Below are 25,000 nucleotides of genomic sequence, written 5' to 3' on the forward strand. Positions count from 1 at the left end.
GTCTTTCAGATCTCAGGGAGGGCCGACGTCGGCCATCCCGAGATCCAGGGTCTGCGTCTACCGACACCGGGGAAGTGACGTGACCTCGCTCTGCCTGTGTTTTCCCGTCTGTGAAATGGGTCAATGATGACATGTCCTTTCTCAGTTGAGCGTGAGGTTGAAACGAAGTCGTAACTATATAAAAGCCTTCAGACTCAGTGCAGGCCTGCAGCTACTGGTCAGCTTGGGGCAGGAGCTACCGGAGCCACTTGTCCTCTGTGTAGACACAGGGCGCCTGCAACAATATTAGTCCGTCAAGGGGACCCGAGAAAGCATCCTTGGCTTGGGTTCTTAACCGCGCGTTTTCTGGTGCATCACCGATTAGCGTGATGTTGGTATTTGCAAGCGTACACACACGTGTATGTAGATAGATATCCCGTCCAGAACGTTTTTTCTATTCTTGTTTAGTTAATAGTTATTACCAGAAATGATGGTTCAAGTTAATCAAATCGGCATTAGATAGCTACTCAATGTTTTGTTTTATTTGGACCTACTCATAGGGTGCATGGCATAAATTATGTCATAAGTAACCGATCCTGAAATTCCTAAAATTAACCTCAGCCATTTTTTTCCTTTTATCGTGGTTTATATACAAAATATATGTAATATAATAATATATCACATATACTATTAAATATATAATATACATTAATATTTTATAATATCAATAATATATAATGTCAATAATGTACAATAATTATTATAATATATCAATATATTATAATTAATACATATTATATAATATATTAAATATATAATACTTAGTATATGTTTAATATATAATATAAATTAAATATATGTATATTTAATGTATAAATAACAAATATAAAATTAGATATAAAATTAAAAATATAATAAATATAGTTTTCTTTGTTATATATAAATTATAAATATAAATTATAAAGTATTATTTATAATATAATATAAATATAAAATATAAATACAAAATTTAAAACTATAAAATAAAATATAAGGTTAAAAATATAAATGTATAAATAATATATATTAAATATATTTTTATATAATATACAATTGATATATATTAAAAAGAAATAAAGTAAATATAGACATTTTATTGAGGTGACATTGGTTTATAACATTATATAAGTCTCAGCGGTCTGTCCATCTTCACTTTTTCGTGTGTATCATTCTCTTGATGAGGTGGGCGACGCTATTTGCCTAATGAATTTTCATGTTATTTGCAATCCGTTCACCTAAGTCTGCAGTCTCTCTTTCTGTGCTTTCAAAATCAAACTTTGGCATGATTCTGATGAAGTCCTCACACATTACTTGGAAGCGTTCCGTCTCATCTCAGGCTCTGAATCATATCAATACCCCGAGAATTCCTTGAAGGATTCAGAGAACTCACTTAACAATTCGATGAGCTCGAACATTTTGATGCCGGCTTAGCTCTGTCTCAATTTCCTCATTGAAACGGATTTACTGATATTTGCTTTGTTTTTCTAAATTTCGATAATGCACATTTTTCCTCCAATCGTCCCTCTTATCCTGCTTTGCAAACATATTTGCATGAACCATGGCAAAAATCACACGGATTTTGTGATGAGCGTACGCTTCTCAAGTCCATTTTGGGTGGGTGTCCTTTATTCTTCTCTTCATTTTGCTTTCGAGTGGTCGATCCTAGGGCCCTGTCTTCTCTGGGAACAAGTTTGGGCTTCGTACGATCAGTAAAATATTTCCCAGTTCTGCTCTTTACCTATGTCCTCACTTACGAAATTCCTCCTTTATTAAATTAGGGATTTCACTCTCCTCCTTTCCCGAGATTTACGTTTTTCTTCATAAACTTCTGAATCCAACGCTTCATTCCTTATTTAAAAACGAAAGTCATTCCGAAAATGTCGATTTTCCTCCCCAAAGTAACATGAGCCACATCCCGCAAAGTTCTGAAATGGTGATCACCTCGTTTTAACCTCCTTTTTTCCGACCCAAGGACCTTTGAAAGAGGGTTTTAAAATTCCAGTTGGATGGCAGTTTTCGTTTGTTGATATTTTACGATTAAACTCTAACGTTATGACATTATGGCCAAAAATATGGTTGGTTATGTTTCCACTGTTTGGAATTATTGTTTTCCTTTTCGGCTAATATGTGGTTTGAAAACATAATTTATTTTTTATGGATACGGATTTGCCTATGCACCCAGGAGATTTTCCTTGTGTTATATAATTTAAATCCTTCTTCTCTTCTTGTCTTCTTAATCCGTCATGCTGAAGTCTTTTAATATGAGTTCTATTTCTGGCAACGTGGAAGATTAGGTCATTTGACCCAACGCTCCTGCTGAAACCAATTGAAAATGCTGGATGAATACATTTGTAAAGCATCTTATTAAAGCATCACAACACGGACGGGAGAGCAGGAAATCATCCGGTGGCCACAGTGTCCAGGGAGGCTGTGAAATAAATATGTGAAATAAATAAATATTATTTCATGCAGAGAAATAAATATGTAGGGAGCCCAGGGGTCAGCTTTTCCCACAGGATATTTGGTGAATTAATCAATTTTAAACCGAATTATTTATTTACGTATTTTTTTTTCGTGTGACGAAGATTGTTGCTGAGCTAACATGTGTGACAATCTTCCTCTCTCTCTCTCTCTTTTTTTTTTTTATATATGGGACGTGATCGCAGCGTGGATTGATGAGCGGTGCTAGGTCCGCGCCCGGGATCTGAACCTGCAAACCCCGGGCCACCAAAGTGGAGCATGCAACCTTAACCACTCCACTACCCCACCAGGCTGGCCCCAAACAAACATAAACCTCATTTTTGGTGTCCTCTCACCTCTCCAGAAAGAGAAGACAAGGGTTTTTATGTCCTTGTCAAGGTGGGGAGAGTCAAATAGGGGATTTTCCTCCACTAAATTCTACAATAGTAGATCTCAAAGTGTGGAGCCTTAGGAGGGGTTCCCTGAGCCAAGACTATTTTCATACAAATACCGAGATGTTATCTGTCTTTTTCAGTCTCACTGTCTCGCAAGTGCCCAGCGGAATTTTCCAGAAGCTTTGCGATGGGTGATGACAGAGCAGGTTGAATGCAGAAGCAGACACAGGAATCCAGCTGCCCTCTCTTTAACGCCGGACATTAAAGAGATTTGCAAAAATGCACAGCAATGCTATTCTTATCAGTAATATTCTCACATGAGTGAGAATACAATACATAGGACATATATATCCTATTATACAATAAGAATAGAATACATGCATCCTATAATAAGAATATATCATTTGTGTTAGCACGTAATGGATTTACCATCACTGCTTTTAAATGGGTCCATCAATAGATGTGTAAAAATCTTCTGGGTTTTAATTGCTAATACAGTAAATATCAATGGATATAAACCACATGATGAGGACTGGGGATCCTTAATCGATATTACTTAGAGCACAAAGAGGTTCTTCAGCTGACGGGTTTGAGAACCGCTGTCTCCATTCTCAGGACAAGAGTGGACGGGATGCAAATACACAGCTTCCACCTGCGGGATTCTGAAGGAAGAGACGCCTTGGCACTAAGGTAACAAGACAAAGGGAAGCTTTTGAGAATTTCTAACCATTAATCTGCCCTCTTGCAGATACTCTCCCCTCCCTCCTGCAAAAAAAAAAAAAAAAAAAAAATCCAAACTATGAATTTGGTCAAAACGGTCCTGACTTGATAGTGTCTCCAGGCACAGTGATGAAATCTGAAATATAACCACTGGCATAGCAAGGGTCCCAATCCAGCAGAATAAATAGCATCATTTTATCATTTTTATCAACCTCAGCGGGTGGGGTTAAAAACAGACAAGACAGGAGTGAAGAGAGAATTAGTGAACTGGGAGAGTACATTCTCCAGAAGTACAGAGAGACGTAGAAATGAAAAATGTGAAAGATGCTCAGAGGCACTGAAAATACAAGAAAAAGAGCTCACGAATGCTACGAGTTCCAGAAATGTAGGAGAGCGAGCCAACAAGAAGACGTGAAGAGAGGATGGTTGAGGATCAACGAGAATCGAGAAAGAGACAGCAACCCACAAGCACAGGAAATAAAATTAACCCCAAGAAAAAGAGAAATAAATATATGGACAAACACGCATCACAAGCACAGGAAATAAAATTAATCCCAAGTAGAATAAAAATAAATATATGCACACACATACATCCTATGAAATTTCAGAACACCAGAGACAATCCTGAAAGAAGCTAGAAAATAAAAAATAACGTTTCCAAAGGCTTGAAGGGGAGACTTACAACACACATGTATCCAATCCCATTGGAAGCCAGAAGGATAAGAAAGAGAGAAGAACACAGGAATTGAAGTGTTGAAAGGAAACAGATCCCAGAGAAAATACCTTTCAAAAATGGGGCTCCAAGGAAAACAGTTGAAAAACAATAACGTAAGCGCCTTTTCATGAGCGGGCCGTCCCTGAAGAAAAATTTAAAGACGGTGCATCAAGAAAACCCAAAACTAAGCCCAGTGGGAAAGTGTGAGAATACAAGAAGAAAGGGAGAAATCAGAAAACGGCCAACATGTGGGTCAATCTATACAAACATTGAGTGTATTAAACAATACTACTCATGTCTTGTGGAGTTATAGGGTCGAGCGATGAGCGGAGGAGCCCACACCTGAAATTAGGGTTTACCAAAGAAAACCTCCCATGGAAAAAAAAAGACCTAAAAGTGAATTTTAAGACATACAAATTTTATTCAAGTAATGTCCTATTTAACGCGATCAAGGTGTTGAGCGTTGATAAACTGACGTCTCCCATCTCAGGGGGCAGAAAATGGTGATCCTTTCTTACCACATGGCTCCATTTTGGTAGAAGGTTTGGAGGAAATATTCCATTTTGAAGACGCCCCCCGTTGGCTCACTCGCTGGTTTGTTGATTTAAAGGATTAAGAGCGCCGAGGGATGAACGTCATGGATCTGTTCTCATATATGGCGCGCTTAATGCTTGATTATTATTACTTTTCTACAAGGCTATTACTTTTAACTTGAGAGACATTACTTGAAGGTCTAACCTCACTTGGCAATGTCAGCCCTACACAACCCACATACCTATAGGTACACGGAATACAAGAACCCCCCAAAATGTCACAACGGAGAGTGCTCAGACACGCAGAACCCAGCCCTGAGCCTCAACACCTACGAAGGGAAATTGATGAGAGCCATTTTGCACGTTCCTTGAATCATTTTTAAGCACCCAGGACAATTTTGTCTGGGAAGAGGAAAAATGTTCAACTTCCTTCTTTGAAAACTTAGTTTTAAAGGACATTCCACACCTCTGTTGAATGAATCATTTCTTAGCAGCACGATCTCCCCACGTGGGAAGACATTTCTGTTCCGGGGGTGATTTTCACGTCAAATTATAGATTCCTATTTCATTCCGATTGCTGTCTTTTTGATTAAATGTTTGGAAAGAGATTATGAACTGACGGGAAAATGTGTAAAATTGGGTGAATCCTGATTTCGATTTCCTGTCACTTCTTTGGAAAAGAGTAGTAAAGCCACTGCCACTTTATTACATCAATCAATATTTATTGGACATTGACGCCGCGTCAGACGAGAAGGTATAGACTGAGCCGAATGGAGAGAGAAGCAATTCCTGGTCCCTTTACTGAAGGAGCCTATAATCTGCAGGCAAAAATAAGATTCCTATGGGAATAGTGCTGTCATTCAAGGTAGCGGGGTTTCAGGGTCACAAGAGACACGCAGGTTGGATTTCCTGCCATATTTCTCATCTCTGGTGGGTCAGCAGCAGGACTGGACAAGAATGAGGCAAGCAATGCACCCAGGATGCATCATTAGAGGAGCTCAGCCTCAGACTCACGCCAAGGCAGGGTTTGCCCCTAAGGGCGTCTCTTCAAATACGTCCAGGAGCCCTGACTAGTAGAACTTATCTGTAGACTAGTAGGTTCAGTGTACAAGAACCTACTGGTTAGACCACAAATGCCTGACAGTGTGCACCATACCCATAGACTCCATGTTTTCAAACTAAGCAATCTTGGTTGGTTCTCTCCTAGTTTGATGCTCTCTCTCACCCACCCCGACACAGACACAAACACACACACGCTCAATAATTTTGCTCAGTTATTGGTCTACGGTTCCTCAATGGTTACCCAGCGGCGCTCAAAAACATGTCAGCACTCGAGACACAATTTCATTCATTACAAAGTCCTGAGCGGAGACAATGGGGGAAGCATTGGTCATTTCACATGATGACTAAAACGGATTCTGATATGTCCCTCACGCCATGTTTAATAAGATCGAAAAGAAAGGTTTTGCAAGATAACCCCCAAATGCAGTGTGTATGATCTTATTTCCCGAGTGATATGAACCTCTTGGCTTAGCAGAAAGCATTATTGTCATCATCACCATCACCAATATCATCCCCATCATACTATCATTATCATCATTGTCACCAACATCCTCAGCCCCATCACTATCATCATCATCATCACCATTATCACCATCATCATCATCACCATCATCATCATCACCATCACGATCACCATCATCATCCCCATCATCATTCACCATCATCATCACCTTCACAATTATCATCACCATCATACTATCATCATCATCATTATCACCAACATCCCCATCCCATCACTATCATCATCGTCATCGCCATTATCACCATCATCATCATCACTATCACGATCATCACCATCACCACCACCACCATCATCATCACCACCATCATGATCATCATCATCATCCCCATCATCATTCACCATCATCATCACCATCACCATTATCATCACCATCATACTATCATCATCATCATTATCACCAACATCCTCATCCCCATCACTATCATCATCATCATCACCATTATTATCACCATCATCACCATCACCACCAGCATCATCAAACTATCACTATCACCATCACCATCATCATCATCAGCAGCAGCAGCAGCAGCAGCATCATCACCATCACCTTCATCAGCATTAGCATCACCATCATCAGCGTCAGCATCAGCATCATCATCATCAAACTATCACCGTCACCTTCACCAGCATCAGCATCACCATCATCAGCATCAAACTATCATCAGCACCATCATCAGCATCAGCAGCATCATCATCAGCATCAAACTATCACCAGCACCATCATCAGCATCACTGTCATCAGTATCACTATTGTCATCACCTCCATCACCAGCTGCCGCTTACCCATCGGAGAGGACAATCTGGCCCGGAAGGACCTTCCCCCTTTCTTCTTTATCCCAGAAAGACAGTGGTCTGACTGATGTTTTCCTTTGGGCTGCGGAGCATCCTCGGTGGCCTAGAGACAACTAAAACAGATGATCGTTCCTCCTTGTGAGACAGCATCTAAGTGGCCTTATAACAAATTGGTCTGGTTTGAGCATCCTAAGTGATTTTCAATGCACTGTCAGTTCCTGTACCCTCATTTGTTGTGCTGTCACTTGGCGGTTCCTTGGGAATAAATTAATGAAAACGGAACGGAATGTCGCTCTTTCTCTCCTTTAAATCCACTTCAACAAGTATTGGATTTTCTCTGGAGGAACTTGTAGCCATAGAAATGTTCATTTCTGTTACTTCGCCCTTCTTGCAAAAACATCAGGAGTAAAGAGGAGCCATCTGGAAACTCAAAACGCCCACTTGGCCCCCCATCAACTAATTTTGAAATAGTGGCTGTAGATGTGCGCTGTGCATCTGTGAGACTGAACTTGGATGGAAGTCAGAGAAGGGACCCAACAAAGCTGTGCCAGGAAAATACACCAGGAAAAAGCGCTGAAGAAGGGAATTAAAAATTTGTATTTATTTAGATCAGACACGGTTGCGTCTGACTGGAGCAAAGACCCAAGTCTTCTCAGGGCCACAGACGATGCCACACCTGGATCCCAGGGAAGAGCAACAGAAAAGCAAAAGACGCCAAGTTAGTTAATTAGTTCTGAGCTGCTGTGGCCGATGGTTGCCTTTTGGCCCCAATAATGAGGACCGGCAGTGTGTTCTTGGCAAAGTTAAAGCTTGAGACCTTAACCTTCACGAATCTGGGAGGACAGCCCCGCTGATAGCTGTGACTCAACCGGGCCAGCCTGTGACTCCACAGGTTCAAATGATTGTCCAAGCAGATGAATGCCACCAGGTTGCCAAGGTGACGCGGGCAGGTGTCTGTGCAGGTGAATGGAGGCTGGGAAGGGAAAGGCAGGCAGGAAAACTTCGGAAACCAAAGCACAGAGACTTCTGCCATTGGGAGGAGCCATCCATCCATGTTCCCATCCATCCATCCCACCATCCATTTACCATCCATCCATCCATTCATCTACCCACCCACCCATCCATCCAACCATCTATTTACCATCCATCCATCTATCCATCCCCCAATCCATCCACCTCTCCATCCCACCATGCCACCATCCATTTACCATCCAGCCAGCCATCCATTCCTTTAATATGCATGCATGATGCGTCAGGAACTTCCCCAGCTTTGGGTACACCAAGGCATAAAGTTATATAGCCCAGTCAAAAGAAATCCAGGCTCCCAGTCAGGGTTGAGGCTCCAGGAAGAAAGAACTTGGAGACGCAGGAAAGAAAGATGTGCTTGGGCTCAATAACTCAGAGGCAGCAACCTCTTCCTTTAAAAGACTAATGGACCCCAAAGGGCAGGGTGGACTATGATGTAGGGTTCAACTCAGCGATCTGGGGAAACCTGAGGATAGAAGGCCTTGCACAGGTGGCCGATGACTTTCTCTTGTAGGCAATGAGAGAGTGGCGGAGGTGTGGGGAGTGGAAGATGGCTCTTCGGCATCACCTGGATTCCAGTGCGGAGAGATGGGAAGCTGGGAGATGGGTTAGGAGACCATTGCTGCCACTGAGCTTTGGGAGAGAATTGCTCACAGCAGGAGGGGGACAACAGAGAAACAAAAGTGCAAGAGAGATTTTGAAAGACGGGGAGCTAGTTAAGAGAAGGCGACATTCATGAAAGTTTCAAGATGGCGCCCTCTGAGTGGGTAGGGTGGGTTCCTGTAGTTTCCTCAGAAGAAATTACTGTGCTTCTAGGATAGAATAAACTGGTGGATGATGTGGGCAACAGAGGGAGGTGTCCATGTTATCATTAAAATACCTGTGTGAACGAGACAGAGAGAAGCTTTCCTGAGAAAACGAGACTTATCCGTAAAGATGAGCTGGAGGGAAATGCAGATTTTCAAAGGGAAGTGGCCCCTCAAAACCCAACCTTATAGACTATGACAATGCCTGGCATTGGGGTAAAGACAGCACTCAACTGTTTTCAGGTAGCATAGTTTCAATTTAGTTACGGAGCAAAAAGAATCGAAAAACTACTCTCTAAGATAATGTCCCGAAGTGGGAGGCAACCTCGACCAGCAGAGGAAGCAAGCTGTGCAAAGGGATGACGGTGGGAGCACAGGGGGCCTCAGGGCGAACACGGTTTCTGACTTCTACCGAAGGAAGACACCTTACACTAGGCGTTGCCTCATGTCACCTCACAGGAGCTGTTAGGATGCGATCCGGCTGATGTAACGCCCTCCGGATTAACAGAGTCACCAACGTCCGCCATCTTGGAATACCGGTAGAGTTGGAAAGCTGGAGGCAGGGCGCCTGGCTTTCTTTGCCCGTAAATGGTTAAGTGGAGGCAAACCAGGACAGTGACCTGGTTCTTCCAGAGTAGTGACAGTCTGGAGAGACTTTCTTTCAGTCTAGGAAGCGAAGAGAGAAATAGCTTGTACAGTCTGTTCAGGATCGTATTCCAGATGGGGGGCATCTGCGTGGCATCCTCCCTCCAAGAACTTGATAGTGTGACAAATAAGGCTGCCTGAGAATTAAGAAGGTCACATCCACACTGCTGTCCCCAGTGGGTTCAACCAGCCATGTGTTGAATGCAAACCAAGAGTCTGTCTACAACCGTTTAATCAAAGACTTGGGGAATGAATGCCCAAAACTCCAATTAAGATGACCTGGCGGTGATCTCCTGGAGGCAGACGGACACTGGCTGTGATTTAATAACTGGGAAGCCGGTTCAGCATATTTTTCCGGGTACGTAGAGAGGCTGTGCTAATTAGAAGAGAGACGCTCAGCCTCCATCAACATGGCCCAGAACGTTCCGCGGGACGAGGAAACACTCCCAGGACGGATGTTAATAGGTGGTGTGTGGAACTCGATCCCCTCAGAGGCTCACGTCGTTGTATATATAATGTCGTACATGTTGCTATGGTAGTAGATAATAATATAGGAATCTCATAGAAATATGTTGATGTGTGTATATATACAGGCGTGTGTGTGCAACCCATTTCTACGGTTGAGTAGGTTGAACGTGTTAACGCTTGGGGTCACACGGTCAACAGGTTCCTATACGTACAGCTCTAACACACCAATATTCACCACGAGCTCCCAAGGAGAGGAAATCTAGCAAGAAAAAGTCTCTCCAACGTCTATAGGTGGAGTCCTTTGCTGTGTGTGGGCCATCTCTCCGATTTAGCATTCTGTGCAAGATATTTTGGGTCGATCTGGCATAAAACGTAGAAAGGAGACTCCCCCTCCCCCCCTCCGCCAAGGGCTGTCCCTTGGCAGTGCCCATCTGTCTCTGATGATGGGGTGCACACCTGGGCCAAAGGATGCCCAACTTTGTGGCAGAGGCTCTTCTGTTGCCCACCCCAGTGTCTTCCCCGCTCCGCCCACGGTGGGCACCTGGTTGCCTACAACAGGGCTCACTGCTCATCCTCCCTTGAATCTGGTGTGGCCAGGAACCGGGTGTGGACCACACAGTGATGCTTGCCCATCTCTGTCATCCCGTTCATACCTCCCTTTGAGTTAGAACAGAAGCATGAAGACAAGCACTGAGCCGCCATCTTGGACCACGAGGTGACCTTGGGACTGGACGCCACATATCACAAGTATAGCAAAAAAAAAAAAAAAAAAGGAGCTTGGGGTGTTGACTGAAGAAGTAACCCTGGCCCTGAATTTTAGGGAAAAAGGAAAGGAAACTATTCTCTTGTGTGAGACACTGTTCTGTTGGGTTTTCTGTCATTCACCGGCAAATCCAGGGCTAACTAGCCCGAGAGTCTACCTTTGCTTGCTGGTAACACGACCCCACAGAAGGAATAGAACTGTCCAGTTGTATCCGAATTACGCCACTCAGTCCTGCTCAGCTTCTGTAGACGCCAACTTCTCTTCTGGTCCCATCTGAGCCCCCCATGAGGATCCGTCTACCTGGGGAGAGCGCAGCCACCCTGGTCTGATCCGTAGAGTCTTTCTAACGCCCAACGCGAGAGTAGCATATGGTTTAGAAGTCGGTCCTTCGTAAGCTGGGATACCAGGAACCGATCCCCAGAATCATCTTACCAACCCTAGTTTCTGAGCCTCCAAAACCGATGGCCAGATGCTGATTTCTGATGCTTTTACCCAGCATCAGACTGTCTGCGGGTTTCTCGACCGGGAAGCACCAGAGATTTCACGATATTGGATTGTTGCTTCTGGCCGAGCTCTCACTGCACTTCTGGATGCTACATTTAATTTCAGTGTGGTTCGAATCCGATGGACTCACTAGTAAGGACGGTGTTATTCCTGGTCCGATCTGGAAATCTGGAGGGAAAAGCTAAATAATGATGATGATGATGATGATGATGATGTTGATGATAAATAAGCGCCTATTGACCTTGAGGTGACAATTTCAAACCAAGTTGGCATTTGTAGAAAAGACCTGAAGAAGGTCTTAAGAAAACCCTTTCAAGGTCTTAAGGAGCGTCTGTAGCTAGAGATACAATTTTGAGAGTCACGTGCATGGTAGAGCGTGGAGAATCTGAGGCCAAATCCAAGATTGCCACCATAATGGAGTTGATAATTTCTGAACCTTGGGAAGGGTCAGTCTTGGCTATCAATGAGCCACGTCTTCCCCAAAACGCTAGGAGTTGGGTACTGTGATTATCTCAATCTACACATGCGAATGGAACATCAGAGGATGAAAAGATGTGCCCAAGGTCACAACGACAGTCTGGGGTGATCTGAACACAAATCCTAACAGTCTCAGGATGTGAACACAAGCGTTTCAAGCGCCAAAGTCCACGCTATTCACGCAGCCAAGAGGAAGGGGGAGGATCCAAGCACGGAGGAATCCTGGCCTTCGGGGAAAGGATGGAGAAAGGGCAGGAGCAGCGACGTCATCAAGACACCATGAGGCAGGGAAGAAGAAGGTGGGTCCCAAGACTGGGCAGAATCATGGCCGCCCAGACTGGGAGCTGTGAGAGGATGGAGGAGCCAATGGATAGAACGCTCAAGGGAGACGGAGCGGACGTTGGAGGAAGCACGGGAGAAGAGCTTTTGGACGTCGATGCTTGTGAGGAGACGTCATCAAGGGCAAGTCGCAAGGCGTTGAGTTGGGATGGAACGGCCCAGAAACGGAGCTACGAGTCTGGCAAACAAGAGCCCCGTTTCCATCAGTCGGGGAACGGCCACTTTACGGGCGGTGTTGGTTTAGAGATTGAGGAGAAATTCCGGCCCCGTGTAAATTATTAGGTCATCACAAGAATTTCCCAGGGAGGTCTTGGGTTCCATCTCCCGGTCCCGCTGTTTTTTTAAAGAGCTAGACGCTCTCTTCCAGCTGCATCATGAGTTCGATCCTACGACGAAGCCACAGACTGTCACAAGAGGGCCCGTCCACAGGCAGGAGCTTCTTGCAAAAAAAAAAAAAAAAAAAGAGTGGCAGAAGACGGTTGCTCTGAGCTGCCCAAAATAGGACCAACAGCCTCCTGTCAATCACTTCTCACAGGTTCCCCCATTGCTTGGCAAAGGCCTATTTTAAGCTTTCAGGAAAATCCACTTATCCCAAAATAAATGATTGCAGTGAGTTGCTGGGAGGGAAACAGAGCCAAGAAATTCAATGGAAGATTGTGCACGAGAATGAGGCTCCGCAGGCCGGGCGTGAGCACACCTTCTAAATTGCTTTAGACAAGACCAAAGGAGCTAAGCTACCGCGGCCTTTCGCAAGGAAGAACAAAGAGCGTGCAGCCACACTCTTGCCCTTAGAAATTGCAAAAGGGGATCAGATGCCTAAACTGGGTCAGGTTGAGTCAGAATCGTAGGGTCCTTCTTGGATTTTAGGAATCACGTTGCCGTCACGTGGATTTGTCTCGTTCCAGCAACCAAGAGCTGAGTGCAACTCTTTAAGGGAGATCCATGGTTATTTCTTTTTCAGTTTATTTTATTCACGGGCAGAGGGAGATGGAATCAGCCAGGTGAATGTCTGCAACCACGAACCTCTCCCATTTCTGTCCTAGTTTGAAATTTTTAAGACCTAGAAGCAAACGCTCAAATGATGCCCTTGAACGCGGAAATTTCATGAGACCTCGTCCCAGCCAGAAATTCATATTTCATAACAGCCGTGCCTGTAACGATCCGGGCTTAAAATCATTTTGGAAAAACACTTCACGCTCGATAGCCTAATTCTCAAACCGGGAGAGAGCCAGAGAGGCAGGTAGAGACCCACTGATGTCACGACTTTTCTTCCTCGTTCTGTAGACAGAATCACAGAGCTATCTACTTTTTCAGGGTCCTCCATCATGGAAACATTCCTTTTTTTTTTTTTTTCCTAGGACTTAACTGCTCTCTCCAGGTCCTCAAGTCCCCACATGAAGACGTCTACCCTCGTCCTCACCAATTAACAGAAAATCTGAATCTGGTGGATGCATTCCTAGATGTTTATACTACTTTATCTTAAATAATATATATATTTTTCATCATGGCGGGAATTAGATGGTGATACGTCTGCTGGGGTCACCAGTCATAGGGGGACAGGGTAATTCCACGACGTCAGATAATAGTATCCAAATGCCAGCCTGGTCCATTTCTCCATCAATTATGGCGGACGGATGTTGATGACCCATTCAACGTCCGGTAAAGTAAATACGTAAGAGTGAGAATATGCCGTGTTCTATCACCCAGCATCCTGACAACGGGCAAACTACACAACATTTCTGTAGACATAGGTGGTTGTCTCCTTTCTTCTCCAACACCCAAGGGATTTCTCAAGAAACAGAATTTAGGATGCTCTTCATTCGTCTCGATGGGCAACCCAACCTGCACCGTTTGAGAGAGTCCTAAATCCCAACGGGGACGTTGACGACCCGTCTCTCAAATTCTTTTTTTTTTTTTTCATTTGTGTGTTTAGTTGACGCATCTCTCCTCGCATCCGCCTGTGGCAGAGCCACGTCTTCCAAGCTGGGCGACATGAAGGCTTCCCGCGGCAAACGCGCAATGTCAGATTCACTCGGCATCATCCAGGAACCCCAGGAAAAGGTGATCAATATCCGTCAGCCCGACGGTTCAGCGGGTGGGGATGGTGGACGGACTGAGGGGGGTCAGCCTCCACGTGGCCAAAGCCCTGTCAGCAACCAGAGGGCGGGACCTGGACGAGAAAAAGCTTATCCGATGTGGCAGGAGAGCGTTGAGGACGTTCAAATGAACCTTGGACCACTTATGGGGGCAATTAATTGCTTGTGACTGTTAGATTCCCTCCAGGGGCAGAGGTTCATTACCACCCAGGACACAGGACGTTCTGAGCGTCTGCCAGTTGATTCCCCCCACGGACGTTTATTTAGCACCTTCCACGCGCGAGAAGAGTTACATGAGAAGGACTGAGACCTCACCCTCCTTCTCAAGGGTTGACAGTCGTGAATGCATCATCAAACAGCTGCGGGTAGAGAACCCGTGTCTGTGGGTAGAGAACCCGTGTCTGATGGCCGTGACGGAAATATGAGACAGAGGGGTGTCATCTCAGCAGGGGGAGCGACGCATGTGGGGTCAGGAGAACGCTTAGAAGGAAGAGATTGCGTTGGGTGCTTGCAGCCACTCAAATTTCCACAAACTCTGTGCCTTCAAACAATAGCAACGTCGACATCTCTTGGAAAAACTACAATTCAACCCCACTCCGGACCTCGAGCAGAGGAGCAAGGGAAACAGGCAAGAAAAAGAAACACGGAAATCCATAAAAATCATGAATCCTTTCACCTCCCCTTGAAGGGATTTGAGAGAAGGATGGCGTCTTGGGCATCCCCACAATTTCTAAAAGGTTCATTTGTCAACGGTTCTAAGATTCTCATGGCTCCAAGGGCATCCAAGACTTTGGGTTGCTTCATTATCGGGGTAGGACCAAAATTTTACAACCCGGACCAAGCAGCGTTGACAGCATCCCGGTGTCGAAAGGACTCATTCGAAGGGCCAAGAATGGGATGCATTTTCAGGACCACGGACAACACGTCTATCGAAAAAGCGCCATTAAGATGCCGAATGAAGAGTTGGCACGTTTTTCGATATTTCCGTCAAGTCCGATTTCTGCCCGGTTTACTTCTCTGTCCTCCCAGCTCCTCAGGGGAACAAATCCCGTGGGTCCTTCCTCCACCTCTGCAGGGCCCACCCCCTACCTGGGATTTCCACCTCTGTGAGTTTATATCTCACCGGCTAGTCGGCTAGAAATGATAAAAACCCATCGATTCACACAATTCTAGTTTGGAGGTGATTTCCAAACCCTACTATTCGAAGGAAACAGCTCTGAAGCCTTGCTCAGAAGGTATCCTGTCGGGGGCTCATATGAGGCTCCAAATTTTCAGACAACAGTAGGATCTCCATGCAAGGCGGACCCATTTGGGATACAAAGGGGACTTTGGGGTCGGACACGTGCATGGAAGATAATATTTAGCCATTCGGTCATGAGGCTGATAAAGCCCAGGGCGGGGGTCACCCCCCCTTGGGAACAGCCAGGGGTCATAGCGCCACATGCACAGAGGAGAGGAGGGCTTCCTGGAGGAGGCGGCCCTGAATCAAGGATGGAGAGGAGGGCTTCCTGGAGGAGGCGGCCTTGAATCCAAGGATGGAGAGGAGGGCTTCCTGGAGGAGGCGGCCCTGAATCAAGGATGGAGAGGAGGGCTTCCTGGAGGAGGCGGCCCTGAATCCAAGGACAGCGTCCTCCTCAGAGACAGAAGAGGAGACGCAGACGCAGAGGAGCAGCCCCGTGAGGACGGAGGCAGAGACGGGAGGGAGGCGGCCACCGGCCCAGGGACCCTGGAGCCCCAGATGCTGGAAGAGGCAGGAGGGACCCTCCCCTGGAGCCTCCGGAGGGAGCGCGGCCCTGCGACCCTTGACCCCAGACTCCGGGCTCCAGGACGGGGGAGGGTGGACCCCTGGGGTTTCAGTCACCAAGTGTGTGGTCATCTGTTATGACAGCTGCCCCAGGGAACTGCTATAGGAATTTTCCACTGGCGTTAACGCCGTCGACTGGCACTGAAGCAGAGCATCCTGGGAGAGAGTCAGGACAAAGCAGGACCTTGGAGACGGGAGGATGGGGGGGGGGGTGAGTCAGGACAGCAGAGACTGAGAGAGCTGGGACCCAGGACCCAAGCTGGGCTCCTTGTTACATCCTGCTTCTCTGAGGCTTGGGGTCGGCCAGCCCAGGGGGGTCCCCGGAGGTCTTACTGACTTTGAGACCCCGTGATAACCAAATCTCCCAAGGGAACCCCTCTGGAACCGAATGTGCTCCTTCCAAGCTGAAGAGGTCTAAGATATTAGTGTATTTTATGGGAAATATTTCCCTTCTAAGTGGAAGATTTGAGTCAATAAAACAGAGAAAGTTTTGCAGAGAAAAGATCGTCACCAGGTGTATTGGCTGCCTATTGTTGCTGTAACAAATAAAGAGCATAAACAAATCAATGAGCATAAATTGAGGGGCTTAAAATCCCAGAGATCCATCCTCCCCCGTCCTGGAGCCCAGAGTCTGGGGTCAAGGGTCGCAGGGCCGCGCTCCCTCCGGAGGCTCCAGGGGAGGGTCCCTCCTGCCTCTTCCGGCGTCTGGGGCTCCAGGGTCCCTGGGCTGGTGGCCGCCTCCCTCCCGTCTCTGCCTCCGTCCTCATGGGGCTGCTCCTCTGCGTCTGCGTCTCCTCTTCTGTCTCTGATGAGGACGCTGTCCTTGGATTCAGGGCCGCCTCCTCCAGGAAGCCCTCCTCTCCATCCTTGATTCAGGGCCGCCTCCTCCAGGAAGCCCTCCTCTCCATCCTTGATTCAGGGCCGCCTCCTCCAGGAAGCCCTCCTCTCCATCCTTGGATTCAGGGCCGCCTCCTCCAGGAAGCCCTCCTCTCCATCCTTGATCCAGGGCCGCCTCCTCCAGGAAGCCCTCCTCTCCATCCTTCCCTTCGTCACACCTGCAAAGTCCTTGTTGCCATGTAAGCTCCCATTCCCAGGTCCCAGGATATCTCGGGGGGCTGCCATTCAGCCACCCGACCTGGTAGAGAAGATCTCCCCTGGGCATGGCCCCTTTTCCTTCCTGCCGTGCGACGCTGGGCAGCAGCTAAGAAATCTGAGCTCTATTTCCTCCTCTGTTGAACAAAGTGGCTACGCGACATCACGGACGTCGTTATCCACAACCGGAAATATTCATTACCGTCTGGACTCGGTTTCCCTGGACCTTCTCCTGAGCAGAGAGTGAGAATTTGTGGGAACACACAGCAGAAGGAAATCTTCCATTGCTGTGTGTATTTTGTGGGTCTAGTAATTTTTTCTGGTAACCAGAAAGCACGGCGTGCAGGGTCATCGTAACGCCAAGATTGACAGAATTCAAAGGTTTGCAAAAAAAAAAAAAACCACTTCAAGAGGTGAGACTCACATCGTGCAACACGCCTTCTTTTTTTAAAGAGCGGCAAGAACTCCGGAAGGAACCTTCCGGTGTAATTTGAGATTTCGAACGTATTGCAAAAGGAAAAAGAGGGGGAAAAAAAAAAAAGGGAAAAAAGAAAGATGAAAATGGCCGGGCCCACAGTCAAGATATTCCATCTTTCCGTTTTCCAGGAATGAAGATCCAGGTGTCTCTTCTGCACGAGTAAAGCCATATGCGTACGACGGGCTGTTTCCACAAAGGGCGGATGAGACCAGGTTTGCTAGGCAGTAGAGTCTTTTTCGAAGCACAAACCCGTATGTTCCTGGAAGACAGCGTTTCCCCCCCAGCTTGGCGTCTGGGGAGCTCCACCACCCGTCCCGAGAGCATCTCCTTAAAAAACACTAGGGACCCTGGAAATGTCCTTTCCCATGCGGGGGGGAGGGGGGTGTGTGTGAATAATAATAATCCTATAATATCACATAGGAATCCTATAGTCCTATAATATATAATCCTATTACCCTAGAATAATCACATTTCCTAGTTTCCGTATTTCCGATGGTTTGACCTCTGGAGTCGTGTTGACTCTGCACAGATTGCCCCTCCCTGGACGAGCCAATTCCTAGAGAGAGCAAAGGACCCACCTTTCAAATGCAAACCGACCCACGGGCCGTGTACTCACGCAAACGTTGGTGGTGTGGCCTCCTACACACCCGGGGTCCGTAGTGTTCATCTAATGGGGCCACCGTCGTCTGGGGTGCATGACTGTCCTGTGAACTGATGGGGGCTTTGCAAAGTTCTGTCTGAAGCTGACATCATTCTGCCGATCCCGTCTCGTCTTATTTGCCATCAGGATTCATCTCGGGGGGGGCGGGCCCGGGGGCGCAGCGGTTAAGTGCGCACATTCCGCTTCAGCGGCCCGGGGTTCGCCAGTTTGGATCCCGGGTGCGGACATGGCACCGCTTGGCACGCCATGCTGTGGCAGGCGTCCCACATATAAAGTAGAGTAAGATGGGCACGGATGTTAGCTCAGGGCCAGTCTTCCTCAGCAAAAAAAAAAAAAAAAAAAAAGAGGAGGATTGACAGCAGATGTTAGCTCAGGACTAATCTTCCTCAAAAGAAAAAAAAAGAAAAAAGAAGATTCATTTTGGGAGCCTCCTGCTCCAAGCAGCTACAGAGGTCAGTCATTCTCCACCATACCGAGCACCAGGACGCCTGTCTTATATCAAAAAATTCATGCATCCCCTCATGACTGCAGCACGTTATGGCGTTCTTAGAATGAGGAGGTAGAAAGCGCCAAAAAAAGCTACTACTCATTTAGTCATGATTTACGATATATTTGTGTTTTATTTGAAAAAAAAATTGACTATGCCTTCTTCGTTGACACGGATTATTTATCAGCATTGTCTGTCCTCTGGGCGGCTCTCGGTTTGCAGATAGAAGGGTCAACGGCCCCTGGGAGTGATGGCTCACTCTCTCCCCTGCTCAGTGGTCTCCACCACGGAACTACACCCGTCCCGGTGTGGACCGTCCCTCTGCATACTGTCTCCCGCCGTCACCTCCTCCTACTGCACCCAGTGCCAGGGATGCCAGCGTGGTCTCCATGGGCCGTCACTAATATTATGGGTTGAATTGTGTCCCCCCCAAATTCCTGTGTTGGAATCCTGACCCCAGGACCTCAGGATGGGGCTGTGCGTGGAGACTGGTCTTTAAGGAGGTGATGGAGGTGAAATGAGGTCACGAGGGTGGGTCCTGATGCAACAGGACTGGGGTCCTGATGGGAAGACATGAGACGTGCACAGAGGGACGACCACATGAGGACACAGGGAGAAGACGGCGTCTACACAGCAAGGAGAGAGGCCTCAGGAGGAGCCAGCCCTGCCCACACCTGGATCTCGGACCCCAGCCTCCAGAACGGGGAGAAATAACTGCCTGCAGTTTAAGCTGCGTAGCCGGTGGCCTTTGGTGATGGTGGTCTTCCCAAACTCATACGTCAATCAAGAAGCACCAGGTCCCACAGCCGAACGGAGGAAGGAGGGGGTCTCAGACGTGTTCAGGCAGAGGAAACGTCATTTGGACCCTGAGTAGAAATCCTGTCTTTGCATGAGGTAGAGCCTTAAGCCTTCCTTGCTGTGCAAAGATGGAGCTTCCACTGGGACCCCCTGACCAGCTCCTCTGCGTCTTTACAGACCCATCCCGAGGAGGACCCCACAGCTCATCCCAACACCCAAGATGGAGGAGTCTCCACTCATTGAGCACACGGCATGTGGAGACGGGTCATGGCCTCCTGCCCCCTCCCTCTTGACCCATCCCGAGGAGGACCCCACAGCTCATCCCAACACCCAAGATGGAGGAGTCTCCACTCATTGAGCACACGGCATGTGGAGACGGGTCATGGCCTCCTGCCCCTCTCCCTCTTGTCTGCTTGGCCGCCATGTGGTCATGGTCGTGGGAGGGACCTCAGTGGTCCAGCCTGGGTGGAGGAGGCAGATGGACCCTGCTGGGCCTCCAGCTCACCATGGCCACAGAAAGAGGCCTGCCTTTGGCTCCAGTGCCCATTCAGCCCAGGACCCCAAGCAGATCATCATAGTAGCTGTCTATAAGCCACTCAAAGACAGAGGACAGAAGTCACCAGGAGGTTGGGGGCCAGGAAGAACGGGGAGTAAGTGCTTAGTGGGCCCAGAGTTTCGGTATTGCAAGACGAAAAGAGTTCTGGAGACACATAGTGGGGATGGTTGCCCAACCATGTGAATGTGCTCAACGCCATGGAACTGTATATTTACAAAGAGTGAAGATGGCAAATTTTACGTTACTACAATTAAAATGTATAATAATAAGAAGAACAATAAAAAAAAAAGTCATTGATAGGATTCAGGTCCGAATGGCCAGAGGAAGGCATTGAAGATGGCTCTGGGCCAGCCTGGAGCAATAGCTGCTTTTATCTCGGACCCGGCATTGCTTCTTGAGTCTACGGTGTATTTGTCCCGATTTCACAAAGCTGAGACACGGCCTTGACGCACCTTGGACAGCGTGCCAAACTTATCACGCCAATTTCCACCACTGGTCAATTTGCATTGGGCGCCATATTGCGGTATGCCCCTGCAGGGATGTTTCACATCCAGGGTACGACAATCGAGGACGGAGAAAATAACACGGCGGCTTGCGTCTTCCGGGTGGTCAGGCAGAGCCCATGCATACGGAATATCTTCAAGGCTGCCGCGACTTCATAAAGATAAATAGCCTTTTACAGAGAATTGCTGCACAGAAGCGTCGTGCTGTGCACAGCGTGCCCGCATGTCTTTGCCCTTGAGCAACACGAGGAGAAGGATCATCTCCATTCTACGGACAGCCGAGTTCGGATTTAAACTCAGGAACGTCTCGTTCTGCGACGTCGTGTGCTCCGCTGCTCGGCAGAGCCGTGCGGCTGGGCTGCAGGGGGAATTAAATTGGCAAGTGTGACTAAACCATGAACGAAGGGCACATTGCGTCTGCCCACTTTCTTCAAAGCGCCTGTTGCCTGAGGGCTGCTCGGTGGCCTTAGGAAATGAGCTTTGCATGCACCTGTTAAGGACAGAGAGAGCTGCCGGGGGGGGGCGGAGGATACCATTGAGCAGGCAGTCAGCTCCGCTGTCCTGGTCCCTTCCTAATGACTGTTGGTGTTAGAGCTCCGACAGCAGAAGCCCCAGGCAGCAGATCCAGCGGCCATAAACCTAACGTGTCAGAATTTCTGGACGTGTTCTGCTCTTTCAGCCGCTGCCTCAGATGAAAGGCAGCGCCGCCAGCCGCCTGATTCTGGAATATAGAACAGGAGGAAATAGTTTTGCCCGATGATTTCCAGCTTATGGAACGCTGTAGCCGTCTCCCACTGGGATTCTTTCTGGGGTGGATCCTCTGGGATGCTGGAATCGGAGCTGGTCACTGGCAACTTGAAAGTCCCCATCCGTTGGCTCATGTGGTGGTGATGATGATGGTGGTGATGATGGTGGTGATGATAGTATTGATGATGGTGATGATGATGATAATGGTGATGATCATGTTACTGATGGTGGTGTTGATGATGGTGGTGGTGAAGATGGTGGTGATGAGGATGGTGATCGTGATGGTGTTGATGATGGTGGTGTTGATGGTGTTGATCATGGTAGTGATGATGGTATTGATGATGGTGATGATGATGATGGTACTGATGATGGTCGTGTTGATGGTGGTGGTGATGATGATGGTGATGATGGTATCGATGATGGTGGTGATGATGGTGGTGTTGATGGTGGTGATGATGATAGTGATGATGATGGTGATGGTGGTGGTGATGATGATGGTGGTGATCATGATGGTGTTGATGATGGAGGTGATGATGGTATTGATGATGGCGGTAATGATGGTGATGGTGATGATGATGGTGGTGGTGATGATGATGATGGTGATCATGATGGTGCTGATGATGGAGGTGATGATGGTATTGATGATGGTGATCATGATGGTGTTGATGATGGAGGTGATGATGGTATTGATGATGGTGGTGATGATGGTGGTGGTGATGATGGTGGTGATGATAGTATTGATGATGGTGATGATGATGATAATGGTGATGGTGGTGATGATCATGTTACTGATGGTGGTGTTGATGATGGTGGTGGTGAAGATGGTGGTGATGAGGATGGTGATCGTGATGGTGTTGATGATGGTGGTGTTGATGGTGTTGATCATGGTAGTGATGATGGTATTGATGATGGTGATGATGATGATGGTACTGATGATGGTCGTGTTGGTGGTGGTGATGATGATGGTGATGATGGTATCGATGATGGTGGTGATGATGGTGGTGTTGATGGTGGTGATGATGATAGTGATGATGATGGTGATGGTGGTGGTGATGATGATGGTGGTGATCATGATGGTGTTGATGATGGAGGTGATGATGGTATTGATGATGGCGGTAATGATGGTGATGGTGATGATGATGGTGGTGGTGATGATGATGATGGTGATCATGATGGTGCTGATGATGGAGGTGATGATGGTATTGATGATGGTGATCATGATGGTGTTGATGATGGAGGTGATGATGGTATTGATGATGGTGGTGATGATGGTGGTGTTGATGATGGAGGTGATGATGGTATTGATGATGGTGGTAATGATGGTGATGGTGATGATGATGATGGTGGTGATTGATGATGGTGATCATGATGGTGTTGATGATGGAGGTGATGATGGTATTGATGATGGTGGTGGTAATGATGATGGTGTTGATGATGGAGGTGATGATGGTGGTGATGATGGTGGTGGTGATGATGATGGTGTTGATGATGGAGGTGATGATGGTATTGATGGTGGTGATGATGGTGATGGTGATGATGATGGGTTGATGATGGTGGTGATCATGATGGTGTTGATGATGGTGGTAGTGATGATGGTGTTGATCATGGTGGTGATCATGGTATTGATGGTGATGATGATGATGGTACTGATGATGGTGGTGGTGAGGATGGTCTTGATGATGGTGATGATGATGACGGTACTGATGATGGTGGTGATGATGATGGTATTGATGATGGTGCTGGTAATGGTGATGATGATGATGATGGTGGTGATGATGGTGGTATTGATCATGGTATTGATGATGGTGATGATGATGATGGTGGTACTGATCATGGTATTAATGATGGTGATGATGATGATGGTACTGATGATGGTGGTGGTGATTGCGGTGACCACAATGGTGGTGGTGATGGTGATGATGATGACAACTGCTGCCAACAGATTTGGATCCCTCACTACATCTGTGATTCTCACGGACCTAAGCATTCCACATCCTCTATTTCATAACATTTTATGCTTTCCTAAGACTGAGCTTGACCATTCTACTCAATTCTGCAGATGGCATCCCACTCCTGGCACTCACGATCCTTCAACTCGGATGGATTTGTTCTTTTTCCTACAGTCTGATCACTTTCTCTGTATATTATTATTACAATGACAACACGTAATTACTCTATTTCTTGCTCACTCTCCCTCACTAGTCTAAGCACAACGAGTGTAAGAATCTTTGACTGTTTTGCTCATGGGTGTTTCCCAAAGCAGAACGTAGTCAATGCTCAGCAAACCCTCGATGACTAGAATCTTCAGGAAACTCCTATGAGGCGGTGAACTCATAGTTCCCCTTCACAAGATGAGGAGGTAGAATGATCAAGAAATGGTGAATGCTCAAAAGGTGATAAAAGAATTAGAATCCGAGCCCTCAGCAATCTCAGTGCTCTTGACACTTGTTTCTGCGACTTGTAGAGAATGAGTTTCAGTGGTTGTGGTGGCTTAGGGATCCGCACGCTTTCCACCCACATTTTAGGGTTACCCACAAGTCAGATGCCCAAACATTAAGCTGCATTTTCTAGACTCCCTTCAAACAGGAATGTTAAGACAACTTAAGTCAGATAATCACATACGCTCCCACGAGATTTGGACAAGGCTCAAGGTGGCGGCCATGCCTCTCCCACAACCATGGAGGTGTTTCTGGAACATTCCCCACACTGACTCTCTGTCCGGTTTTTCTACGGTGCGTGATGGCCAGCTACAATTTTCCAAAACTTGAAATCCTGACTCTCCTACCAAGAGCCCCTGAGCCTACGTTGGGGACTTTCGTTAACTCATTCATGAGCGAAATTGCAGGGTGTTGAGACTGGTTCATCCTAGGCTGGGGGGGGGGGGGGTGGGCTGGTAAAAACGCAGTCAGAAAAGTCAGAGACGAAGCAGGATCGTGTCCTACGAGGCAATAAATCCATAACGTTCAGGTTGTGTCTTCTCCCAGGCGGACATCATTTACAACGTACACATCTTCTCCAACTCGCCATGTAACTCGATATAGTCAGGTCCCTAATCCATGACCAAGAGTAATTCATAAAAGGGTACAATTGCAGATGATCCAGGGACCTCACCCCCCCGAGAAGACATGCAAATGGCCAACAGGACCGTGAAGAGATGCTCAACATCACTAATCATAGAGAAACGCAGATGAAAACCACCACGAGGTTGGACCTTGCATGTCTTAGGAAGGTCATTATTAAAAAGAGAAGAGATGACAAGGTTGTCGAGGACGTGGAGAAAAAGGGACCCTTGCACACGGGTGGATGGGAAGGTAAATTGGTGCAGCCACTATGGAAAACAGGGTGGAGATTCCCCCAAAAAATGAGCCACAGAAATACCATACGATCCAGCTATTCCACTTCTGCGTCTTTATCCGAAGAACAGCAAAACCCTAATTCGGAAACATATACGCACTTCTCTGGTCGTTGCAGCGTTATTCAACGTCGCAGAAAGAGGCAAGCCCAAAGAGTCTACCAACATAGGAATGGTTAA

The 25,000-nt window shown here is 47.0% G+C and overlaps 2 protein-coding genes across 6 annotated transcripts in view; one reads left to right on the forward strand and one right to left on the reverse strand.

Annotated features, from left to right (window-relative positions):
* The window catches only part of ASMT (acetylserotonin O-methyltransferase), a 44,853-nt gene extending 41,295 nt beyond the window's left edge, over positions 1-3,558 (forward strand). For all 3 annotated transcript variants that reach the window (XM_070501952.1, XM_070501951.1, XM_070501953.1), the window contains one exon: positions 3,014-3,558. In XM_070501952.1, the coding sequence (XP_070358053.1) occupies positions 3,014-3,084 (71 nt within the window). In that variant the 3' untranslated portion in view covers positions 3,085-3,558. The remainder of the gene's footprint in view (positions 1-3,013) is intronic.
* Positions 2,149-25,000, reverse strand: part of DHRSX (dehydrogenase/reductase X-linked) — a 129,799-nt gene continuing 106,947 nt past the window's right edge. The window contains exon 9 of one of the 3 annotated variants that reach the window (XR_011499607.1): positions 2,149-2,331. The gene's annotated coding sequence lies outside the window, so the exon portion shown is untranslated. Of the gene's footprint in view, positions 2,447-18,829; positions 21,080-25,000 lie in introns of those variants that run through there. The other 2 variants (XR_011499605.1, XR_011499606.1) reach the window with 2 other exon arrangements.

Source organism: Equus asinus, chromosome X (genome assembly GCF_041296235.1).
Source record: "Equus asinus isolate D_3611 breed Donkey chromosome X, EquAss-T2T_v2, whole genome shotgun sequence".
NCBI lineage: Eukaryota > Metazoa > Chordata > Mammalia > Perissodactyla > Equidae > Equus > Equus asinus.